The sequence below is a fragment of the Oncorhynchus mykiss genome, chromosome 12 (genome assembly GCF_057628025.1).
Source record: "Oncorhynchus mykiss isolate SJ-2025 chromosome 12, ASM5762802v1, whole genome shotgun sequence".
Lineage (NCBI taxonomy): Eukaryota > Metazoa > Chordata > Actinopteri > Salmoniformes > Salmonidae > Oncorhynchus > Oncorhynchus mykiss.
Genome location: NC_143033.1, coordinates 29,895,882 through 29,907,909, shown reverse-complemented (window position 1 = coordinate 29,907,909; position 12,028 = coordinate 29,895,882). Strand labels below are relative to the sequence as shown.

Here is a 12,028-nt window from a genome sequence, read left to right as displayed (position 1 = left end):
TTGTGTCACTTCTCTTGCGTTCATTGCACGCAGAGTCAGGGCATATGCAACAGTTTGGGCCTCATGGCTCATTGCGAACTAATTTGCCAGAATTTTACGTAATATGACATAACATTGAAGGTTGTGCACTGTAACAGCAATATTTAGACTTAGGGATGCCATCCATTAGATAAAATACGGAACGGTTCCATATTTCACTGAAAGAATAAACGTTTTGTTTTCGAAATGATAGTTTCCGGATTTGACCATATTAATGACCTAAGGCTCGTATTTATGTGTGTTATTATGTTATAATTAAGTCTATGATTTGATAGAGCAGTCTGACTGAGCGATGGTAGGCACCAGCAGGCTCGTAAGCATTCATTCAAACAGCACTTTTGTGCGTTTTGCCAGCAGCTCTTCGCAATGCTTCAAGCATTGCGCTGTTTATGACTTCAAGCCTATCAAATCCCGAGATTAGGCTGGTGTAACCGATGTGAAATGGCTAGCTAGTTAGCGGGGTGCACGCTAATAGCGTTTCAAACGTCACTCGCTCTGAGACTTGGAGTAGTTGTTCCCCTTGCTCTGCATGGGTAACGCTGCTTCGAGGGTGGCTGTTGTCGATGTGTTCCTGGTTCGAGCCCGGGTAGTGGCGAGGAGAGGGATGGAAGCTATACTGTTACACTGGCAATATAAAGTGCCTATAAGAACATCCAATAGTCAAAGGTATATGAAATACAACTGGTATAGAGAGAAATAGTCCTATAATTCCTATAATAACTACAACCTAAAACTTCTTACCTGGGAATATTGAAGACTCATGTTAAAAGGAACCACCAGCTTTCATATCTTCTCATGTTCTGAGCAAGGAACTTAAACGTTAGCTTTCTTACATGGCACATATTGCACATTTGCATTATTTACACCAAATTGAACATGTTTCATTATTTATTGGAGGCTAAATTGATTTTATTGATGTATTATATTAAGGTAAAATAAGTGTTCATTCAGTATTGTTGCAATTGTCATTATTACAAATAAATAAATACAAATCGTCCGATTAATCGGTATCGGCGTTGAAAAATCATAGTCGGTCGACCTCTACTAGAGACAGCAGGAGTGGTAGAGATACTCTTAATGATCGGCTATGAAAAGCCAACTGACATTTACTCCTGAGGTGCTAACCTGTTGCACCCTCGACAACTACTGTGATTATTATTATTTCACCATGTTGGTCATTTATGAACATTTGAACATCTTGGCAATGTTCTGTTATAATCTCCCCCCGGCACAGCCAGAAGAGGACTGGCCACACTTCATAGCCTGGTTCCTCTCTAGGTTTCTTCCTAGGTTTTGGCCTTTCTAGGGAGTTTTGAAAACTGCTGTTCACAAATGCTCTCCATCCAACCTCACTGAGCTCGAGCTGTTTTACAAGGAGGAATGGGAAAAAATTTCAGTCTCTCGATGTGCAAAACTGATAGAGACATACCCCAAGCGACTTACAGCTGTAATCGCAGCAAAAGGTGGCGCTACAAAGTATTAACTTAAGGGGGCTGAATAATTTTGCACGCCCAATTTTTCAGTTTTTGATTTGTTCAAAAAGTTTGAAATATCCAATAAATGTCGTTCCACTTCATGATTGTGTCCCACTTGTTGTTGATTCTTCACAAAAAAATACAGTTTTATATCTTTATGTTTGAAGCCTGAAATGTGGCAAAAGGTCGCAAAGTTCAAGGGGGCCGAATACTTTCGCAAGGCACTGTAAATCTAATCTTCTTGGGATTGTCCTTAACATTTCAGGCTGAGCTCAGAAAACATTAAATTCATATTTATTCATCTTTTCCATTTTATTTAACAAATATTGTCATGTGACGGGGTTGAATATTGTAACTAGGTTAAAGAGACATATCGGTTTCCATATAAACTAGTTTAGTTTACTATCAAAATCACTCCAAGATTTACCCCAAAACATTGCAAGGACATTAGATATATTTAGAATAATCTGGGTTTTATTAACCAAACTGCAGTAAATAAATAAAAACACATCAGGCATTAGGGTAATTAATGACATTCAACAGGTTTCATCATCTAACTGTTTCAAACTGGCATTTAGAATTTTAATTTGTACCTTTAACTAGCCAAGTCAATTAAGAACAAATTCTTATTTACAATGACGGCCTAGGAACAGTGGGTTAACTGACTTGTTCAGGGGCAGAACAACAGATTTATACCTTGTCAGCTCGGGGATTCGATCTAGCAACCTTTCGGTTACACTCTAACCACTAGGCTACCTGCCGCCCCAGGCTGTTCTAGAATGCTAGAACAGCTGTAACTACAGCACTAGTGTCAGCATGACTATCCTTCTCAGGAGCACCATATTCATTCATTCGTGGTTTTCTTCCTGAGAGTATCCCACACATCTCTCTCAACCTCTACGTGGCGGGATGTCACACGCTGTGAGGATGGAATCATTTCAAGTACTTCATCGAACTGATACCAGTGGATGTCGTCTCAAGAAGGCCATAAAAATCTCGTACTACACAATGCATACATTTCACTTGTAGACTCATTTCATCCGTGCCGAGGATGATGCCTGAATAAAGGTAATCTTCATATTCCACTACACACCACTGCCCAAGAAGACCTGGATTTCGTCCATGGGTTGTGGATTTTCCTCATTGGCTGGCTGTTCTGGAGCAGCTAGGACCTTCTGCCTGGAACTGAAATGCTGTGAGTTAAAGCATGTAAAGTTCAGGTCCTTTGTTGAACAAAGGCAGCTGACATCACGAGACATCAGCTCATCAGGAGCAAGGGTGATGACCTGGTGTATTCTCATGGTGGAGGGCACCGCTTTTATCGGGCTTGGCATCATCTCCATTGCACTTTCAACATCAGCACTCTTCATAAAGAACAGGTTCACTGACGTGTTTGTCTCACGGAGGGCTTTGTAAAAGCTCCTGTGCATCACTGATATCACGGCCTTTAGCCACCAACCTGTCCGCTGTTCTCTTCAACGTTCCTCCCACACCATCAGGAGCCCCTTTTCTATGGCTTGACTCCAAAAAGTTCCATGTACCAGCTTTGAATCCACGTTTGTGTAATTCTGTTGTGAAAAGCAGGAAGTTGCCATCTCTGACGCTCTCTCTCACAAGGTATTATGCCCTTTTTTCTGGGTCAGCATTTTGACGTGCTCGACACTAGCTATGTCTTCTTAGAATATATACATGTATACACTGTAATCCTTGAGTAATTTAGGATCTAGAGTGACTTAAAGGAACAATTGAAGTTAAGAGCCTTGCACAACTCTCCCAACACTAGGCTACCTGCCTTAGAATCTATTTTTTGTTCACATGGAACACATTACAGCATGTTTCATAAGTGAGTATGAACAATATATAATGTATAATATATTGAATAATTTATCTGTTTAGATGCAATATTCATAAATAAAGTAAATAACTCAACTCTGTCACAGGTTTACAACCCTGTTACAATGAAACGTGGCGGGGTTGAGTGTGACGGGGGTTGAGTTTTTTGGCTCAAAATGGCCTCTGCTCCTCATGTGGTGAAGGACATGAGACCACATCTTGTGCATGAAATTAATAGATTGTATATTTTTATGGGTTAAAGTATAATTTTGGCAAGTACTAGTTTTCCATCTTTATTCCATGTAACGGGGTTGAGTTGGTCAACTCAACTATCCCCAAATGACTTTAAAAAACAACAAAGTACAGACATACAAAAATGTGATTACTTGCCTGTTTCTGTACCATGATGTTGAAGATGTCACTTCCTGTTAATGATGGGACATAAGGGTGGACTGACCATTTTTATTGTCAGTTTGTTTGGTGTGACGGAGTTGAGTGTAGACTGAGGGACAGAGCTAAATTGTGTGATTTTAATCAATAATCAGGAATTGATTTGATAAAAATACTTTCTCAACAAAAGAAAACAAATATATGTTTGCATTAATGGCAAAAGTTATTAATTATGTGCACATTTTAACATACATTTCCCAAGTAAAATTTAAGTGAAATGCCTGGGGGACATGACACAATTCTCAGTGTCAGTTAAAAAATATGATTTTTTAATAATAAAGTTTAAATTAATGCTATATTTATTTCAATTCATTATATTGTACATTTCAATGTATATACAAAATATTTTTTATTTTTAACATATGATTTTGGTGACCCAATTCTCTATAAAAGGTCGGAGGGACTGAAATATTACCTGAGCCCAAGAATGACCCACATACTATACATAATTACTTTACTTGTGAAGAGGGTGTTTGACAGTGTTTTTCTTCTCCCAAGGTTTAAGACAGGACTATTCCTCCATCCCTGCTGCTGCCACACCATTCAGGAGTGTTGGTACAGCCATGCTGTCACCTTGTAATTATGGCTACAGTGATCTGGAGTTCGACAAGTATAGTCTGGAGGACAGTCGCATACACACCTCCTCCCAGCCAGCTGCCCCACTACTGGCCCTCCCCATTGGGCCAGTCATCCAGATCCATAGCCCAGCCTGGTCACAGCAGCCAAGGCCTCCCAGTCAGGCCACCACTCTAAGCTGCTTAAACTCACAAGGAGCATAGGCAAAAAAGAGCACCTGAATAGAAAATCCAATTTGCCACACAAATTCACATATTGACTTTTACTTGAAAACAAAAACAAATCGACACTACCAGTTTAACATGATCTGCTGTGTGTGTTTGACCAATTGTATATGTGAAATGGGAGTTGACCCAGATGTAGGTTGTTGTTGTAGAGGAGCTGACAAGCAGCATGCCCAACGTCAATTTACCACCTACTTGCACCAGCCTCCACTCCCTCCAGGCAGTCAGGAACAGCCGCATCCTGGAGGCTAATGGCCAGCTCCCCACAAACCACCCCACCTCCCGCCTGACCCCTATCGCAGGTTGAACCAGGTCTCCACCTGGTGGGTTAGTATTTTAGTAGGGAGAACATATACTAAACCATAATGTCTATACACACCATCATGTACATATATATTTATATTCCGGACTATGACATAGTTTATTCTGATATTTTGGGGATTTGTGTGTATTAAGTATTACTGCACTGTTGGAGCTAGAAACTGAAGCATTTCACTGCACCTGCGATAACATCTGCAAAACATGTGTACACGACCAATAAAATTTGATTGCATCTCAGCAAGTGTATAGAAATCCATAGGAACTGAATTTTGTACTTGCTTTTATTTCATACACATGTGTAGGCCATAATATTTCCAAATGTATTATTACATCCTACAGTAGGTGCGTCTTCAGTCAAGCTTAGGAGTGGTGGCCAATCTTCATTTGTCTGTGCCAAAACCTTGAGCTCCAGTGACCCTGCGACTGGAGCAGTACGCCAGTCCCTGAGAGAATCATTTCAGGCCTCTTCCATCAGAGGGCTGCAGAGACCCCAGTCCCTTAGCCCCGCTGGTTTGAGGAACCCCTGTCCCAGTAAGGACCTCTCAGTTGGAGAGTACCTGTCAAGTCATGGTCGTGTCTATGCCTCCCCTGAGAGATCCACTACCCTGATTTGGGACAGAATGGGGCAGCCTGCCAATGCACATAGGCAAAACGGTGTACTCAACATTCCTTAGTAATCTGTAACAAACTCTCACTTAAAATATTTTCACTTCATGTATTAAAGTACATTTAAACAGTAGGTTTGATTTCTGTGCATTTCATTTGAGTTGTTATTTTCTTCTGCCGATCATACAGTGCTGATTTATTTAGTGTGGCTTCACGATCCCTTCCACTGGAACTGGACACATCCCTCCTTTCTCAGTTATACATGCAAGGTGCTGCACAAATACATCTTAATTGATTCAAATGTTTTGATTTGACACACAAATCCACATACTTAGAACCGATACAATATATCATTATTAACATAAAGTATCACACAGGCCTCAGTCATAAAAAAAACATAATGTTCTGCATTCTACTTTTACACTGGTTTACATGTAAATGTCTTCCTCAATCACTCCAGTACCCCTGCACATTGAAATAATGGTACTGCACGACCTGAATATAAATCTGTATATAACTGCATTCATGTTTCATTTTTTTCTTCTCTCCATTTCACTTGTTTTATTTCTTATCTATTTTACTATATCTATTGTGCATTATAGGAAAAGAGCTCACAAGTTATGCACTGTACTGTTTTACACATACTTTATTCTGTGCATGTGACAAAAATTTTAACAATTTATACCACGTTTCAGTTGAAAACTCAGAATTTAACACTTAGAGGACAGTTACAGTATTGGGCCTAGGAGCTCTAACTTCAGATAGTCATAGCAATTTGTTGCAAAGTAAATGAGCAGTTGTGGTATACACTGCACTTCCACCTATTAGTTAGTTCATACAAACATGTTTAAGATTTCTAAACTTTACAATAGTTACATGACGTAGTTGTAGAGACAGGGACCAGCAGTTTTGGAAAAAATATTGAAGACTGAGCGCAGTCTACTCCCCCACCGCCCCCACCCTTCCGAGCTATTAGGGAGCTACGTGATTGGTCCAGGCCTGAAAACAGCCTTAAGGATCTAGAATGTTGTACAGGCCTCTCATTTGCACCATGAGAAATATAACCTAATTTAACAAGAAGACTACAGAAAGACTGTTTGAACCCGAAAAGTGTCATTTAAAAAAGACACCAGTGACTTGATTTGGTAAGTATGTATTACGTTTAATGCAATATGACAACGGGGCCTTGTCACGAAGGCCTACGGGCCTCCACCCCAGTCGAAAAAAGCAACAATGGTGGCTAGCTAGCCAAGCTAATTAACGGAATAGCTAGCTCGGAAATATATCGTGACTTTTGCAAGCCGATGTTCATTTGTGTTTTCTTTCAGTGCACACTTTCTAAAGTATATACACAGTTGTGGGGTTACTGCGTTTATTTTACTAATATTGATTACAATTGCTGGGAATGCTATTGCTAACTAGTTAGCTCGCTAATTTAGCACAGAACAGAAAAACATTTGCAAAGCATCAGTATTGCACACTTGTTGGAGTCCTGAAAAAAATAATAGATTCGACGTATGCTTAAATATCATTTAGCATATTATTCATGTGTATTCATTATTTTTGCTACAGTCACCTGTGCGCTCGCGCTATACGTCATTGTTGGCGGGGTTGTGTGCCCACAATGTAAACAGAAGCCGCCATATTTATTGCGTCTGGGCGCTCTCTCTGCTGTCTGTCAGTGGGTTGTAACTAGATGGAGTACAGCTACGACCGGAAGTGACTTTTCGTGGCAGGCTAGGAGAGCATTTTTAGCTAACCCTTTTCCTAACCTTAACCTCATTATCCTAACCTGCTACATTAATGATCCTAACCTGCTACGAAAAAGAAACTTCCTGTCATAACGGTATTCCACCCAGGTAGGATAATTTACGCGGCTGTGACTAGATGCAGTACAGCTACAACCGGAAGGGACATTTCCTAGCAGGTTTGGAGAGCATTGTAGCTAACCCTTTTCCTAACATTAACCTAATTCTCCTAACCTGACATTCTCCTAACCTCCTAACCTAATTCTCCTAACCTAATCAAGCATTATAGCTGTCTGCTTTATTTCCACAAAACAATTATTTCAGGATAGATAATATAATGGAAACTGATTTATCGGCTATGTGTTTTCCTTTTCTCTATTTCAAGTGTCTCCTCCCTTGCTTATGACAACAACAAAAAGCATAACACTTCACTGATGGTTTGAGAGCTCAGCATCAAATGTGAATGCTGAAATGCAATGTGTTTTTAATCTTTCAGTCTTAACATTTAGTAGTTTTTATGTCAATATTTATTCAGCATTGATGAAGATCAGTCTGTTGATTATTTAATTGAATCAAATGTGTTGACACATTTGTATTGATTTATGCATTGACAGAGGTCCTGATTGAATGAATAAAATGAGATCAACTTAATCCTCTCCTCTTTTGTGTTTGTACCAGACAGGATACAAATAGAATGGACCGTGGTGGAGGGGTCTTGAACTTTCAGATGCAGAACTCAAAGATGCAACACACAATGATAATGCAAGATTTTGGTATGTCATCTCTATCAATACTCCATGGCCTTTTGTTCATTTGACTGTGTCTGTGTATGTTCGAACTGATAAGATGAGTCTAACAGTTCCCCCTGACTTCCCCAGTGGCAGGTATGGGTGGCATGGCTCACATCGACGGTGACCACATTGTGGTGTCTGTGCCAGAGGCGGTGCTGGTGTCAGATGTGGTGACTGATGAGGAGGGCATCACATTTGAGCATGACCTGGGCTCAGAGGTTGTAGAGGGGCCAGACATCTGCTGCAGTGACGACCCTGACGGCATGATCATGACTGAGTCGGTCCTGGGGGCCGAGGTGGCCATCGATGAGGTGCTGGGCTCAGACCACCATCAACATGTGCTGACAGCAGAGCTCATAGAGGAATCTGACAGTGTTCCTGACCGGGTGTTTGAGATGGTCACGGAGGAGATCATGGTCTCTAACTGCAACTCAGAGACATATGTGGAGGAGATGGAAGACTCTGCAGTCACCATCGAGGAGCAGGACAATGAGGATGAGGGGAGTGTCTCTGAGGACTACCTGGTGATCTCCTGTAAGTCGCATCCATCTTCTGTTCTTAGAACTACTAGCATTTCATGGTAAGGTTGTATTCGGCGCATGTGACAAATACGATTTGATTTGGTCCAAGACTGACAGAATAATTGCCTTCAATAGGATGGATCAGAGAATGTACACACCCCTGCATATTTATTTGGACAGTGAAGCTTAAACGATTAATTTAGCTCTATACTCCAGCATTTTGGATTTTAGATCAAATGTTTTATGACGCGAAAGAACAGAATGTCACCTTTTATTTGAAGGTATTTTATTTGTCGCCTCATATGAAACATTTGATCTCAAATCCAAAATGCTAGATTATAGAGCCAAATTATAAGTTTTGGCTTCGCTGTCTAAATAAATACGTAGGGGAGTGAACAATAATTGTGCTGTTTGTGCAGTGGATGATGTTGAGGAGAAGTTGGACATGGAGGACACGCCCCTTAAGATGGGTTCTGAGGTGATGCCTGAGGAGGATGGCTCCAAAGAGGGCGACTACGACTCTGAGTGCATCAAAGTCTACATCTTCAAGGCAGAGGCTGATGATGATGTTAACATAGGCGAGGACTGCTATTATTTGGCTTTCTGAAAGTTACGACTTATTTGAAAGGCACACCTCTGTTTAGTTTTTCTGACTTCAGACGTTTACTGTGAGTGCAGGTGGCACAGAGATTGTAGCTGAGAGTGACTTCCACAACGGCCACACAGTGCTGGAGACTGGGGGCATTGGCAAGCTGTCTCGAGAGAAGATGGTCTACATGGCAGTGAAAGACCCTTCCCAGGAGGATTCAGAGATCAGTGAGTCCCCTGAATTACCAGCACTTCCTCCAATCCCTTATACACATCAGATCATATGTCTGTCTTATTCTTTTTGTCCCAATAAGTGGTTGTAGTATTAAATATAATGACTACATTTTGCTTGTCTCTGAGCAGACTGTGCTGAGATGGCAAATGAGGTGTACATGGAGGTGATAGTGGGAGAGGAGGATGCCCCTGCCATTCAGGACTCCCTGGAAGACTCCAGCCATAATAAGAACTTTGGCACTATAGCCTGGGCTGCAGCTTATGGTAAAGCTGACTCCTTTCCTTCATAGGCATGCATTCAGTATGCTGTAAGATATAATTCTACATTTAGCCTTACATTTCGATTTTGTTCACATCATGATTTTTGAGTGTTGAATTGGTGGATGTGGTATATGACATAGGCTCAAAATAATTTTCTCTAGGTAACAGTCTGGACTCCAGGCTGGAGAACAAGAACAACACAGGTACACATTACCTGAAGATCAGCGACAGCCTGAGTACAAGTAGAGCTCTCAAACAGAATATCAAGAAAAAGAAGAAGGGAGAGACACGTCAGTGTCAGACAGGTATGGGGTTCTATGTTCATTAAACCATACAATTTTATAATATTAGTTTTTAGCTGTAGTCCTAACACTGCCTGGTCTTTTTCTTCCACTCTTCTCCCCAGCTGTGATCATTGGTCCAGATGGCCAACCTCTGACTGTGTACCCCTGTCACATCTGCGGGAAAAAGTTCAGATCACGAGGCTTCCTGAAAATCCACATGAAGAACCACCCGGACCACATGTTCAAGAAGAAGTACCAGTGCACAGACTGTGACTTTACCACCAACAAGAAGGTCAATTTCCACAACCACCTGGAGGGCCACAAGCTCATAGTGAAGAGTGACAGGGTACCAGAGTTCACTGAGTTCACGCGGCGTTACTGTGTGGAGAGCCCCCTCAGCTCCAACAAGCTCATCCTGCGTGACCAGGAACCCAAGCTGCACCACTGTAAGTACTGTGACTATGAGACAGCCGAGCAGGGTCTGCTCAACCGCCACCTGCTGGCTGTGCACAGCAAGAGCTTTGCCCACGTATGTGTGGAATGTGCTAAGGGTTTCCGCCACCCCTCAGAGCTCAAGAAGCACATGAGGACCCACACAGGTGAGAAGCCTTACCACTGCCAGCACTGTGAGTTCCGCTGTGCCGACCAGTCCAACCTGAAGACCCACATAAAGAGTAAGCACGGTGCTGAGCTGCCCTTCAAGTGTGGACACTGCCCCCAGGCCTTCCCTGACGAGCGGGAGCTGCAGAGGCACATGGAGATCTTCCAGGGCCACAAGACGCACCAGTGTCCGCACTGCGAGCACAAGAGCACCAACTCCAGTGACCTGAAGCGCCACATTATCTCTGTGCACACCAAAGACTTCCCTCACAAGTGTGATGTGTGTGAGAAGGGCTTCCACCGGCCTTCGGAGCTCAAAAAACATGCAGAGACTCACAAAGGTGCCAGGCTGCACCAGTGCCGCCACTGTGACTTCAAGACGCCAGACCCGTTCATACTCAGCCGCCACATCCTGTCCGTCCACACCAAAGACTTGCCATTCAAGTGCAAGCGCTGTCGACGGGGCTTCAGGCATCAGCTGGAACTGAAGAAGCACATGAAGACCCACAGTGGACGGAAAGTGTACCAGTGCCAGTACTGTGAGTACAGCTCCTCTGACGCTTCTGGTTTCAAACGGCACGTCATATCCATCCACACCAAGGACTATCCCCACCGCTGTGACTACTGCACTAAAGGCTTCCGTAGGCCCTCTGAAAAGAGCCAGCACATTGCGCGGCATCACAAGGACATTTTAATGTAGAGTTCCACTTCACACACCCTTTCCCATATTCAGTACAATCCTATTCTCACTCACTATAGAGCAGGGAAATACAAAGGTTTCAATGTGGTAAAGGATGACAATTGTCACATTTTCTTACAACTTTATTAGTTATTTATTAACCTTATCCTCACATCACCATTAGTACTCAAACCTAGGGTGCTATTCAAACAAACTTTGTCAGGCAAGTCCTGAACATTGCTGAAAGCACATTTTTTCAGTAGTATGCTTGTGCATGCCTGGATTGTATGAATAGCACAACACTTGTTATATGCAGTATCAGTGCTAAGATAAATTGATTTGAACTAATGCCATGTTTGATTGACTGCTGACTATTCTCATTTTGACCTTGGGATAACTGTTCTCTGACAAGTCATTGTATGATTTTTAGTACTGTTTCTGCTAGCAATAAATTGTGAAAATAATGCATTTTAAAGACCCAGTTATAATTGCAAATGTAAACAGTCGTCTGTGTCAGTTTTCTCTGTATTCAAAGGGATGGAAAGGGGATGTGGACGACTCGGCTTTGTACTCGTATGTGTCCATTATGCATTGAAATAATCGCTTGTCAGACAATCAGGGGTTTTCAATTTTTCCCATGTGTGCACTACTAAAATTATTTTGCTCAGAGCCAACAACATCATGTTCACTATCAGGACTGTCTCTCACGCATCAGACAAAATCAGTGTCATCTATTCTCATGTCTCAACTGAAATGTTAGGAGCTCCTTTAGTAAATAAAGACATCTCCTGATAAATT

At 41.9% G+C, this 12,028-nt stretch overlaps 1 protein-coding gene across 8 annotated transcripts; it reads left to right on the top strand.

Moving 5' to 3' along the window:
• Nucleotides 1–6,057: 6,057 nt before the first annotated feature.
• LOC110537372 (zinc finger protein 711) lies at nt 6,058–12,028 on the top strand. 8 transcript variants are annotated; one of them, XM_021623364.3, is made up of 8 exons: nt 6,058–6,669; nt 7,951–8,045; nt 8,151–8,597; nt 9,004–9,162; nt 9,263–9,400; nt 9,536–9,670; nt 9,829–9,972; nt 10,074–12,028. In XM_021623364.3, exons 2-8 carry the CDS (start codon nt 7,967–7,969, stop codon nt 11,249–11,251), a joined length of 2,280 nt encoding a protein of 759 aa, XP_021479039.1. In that variant the 5' UTR covers nt 6,058–6,669; nt 7,951–7,966; the 3' UTR covers nt 11,252–12,028. The 8 variants fall into 8 exon arrangements, with proteins under 8 accessions (XP_021479039.1, XP_021479042.1, XP_021479041.1 ...); XM_021623366.3 differs by having other exon boundaries at nt 6,491–6,669; nt 7,955–8,045; XM_021623365.3 differs by lacking the exon at nt 6,058–6,669 and adding an exon at nt 7,167–7,451.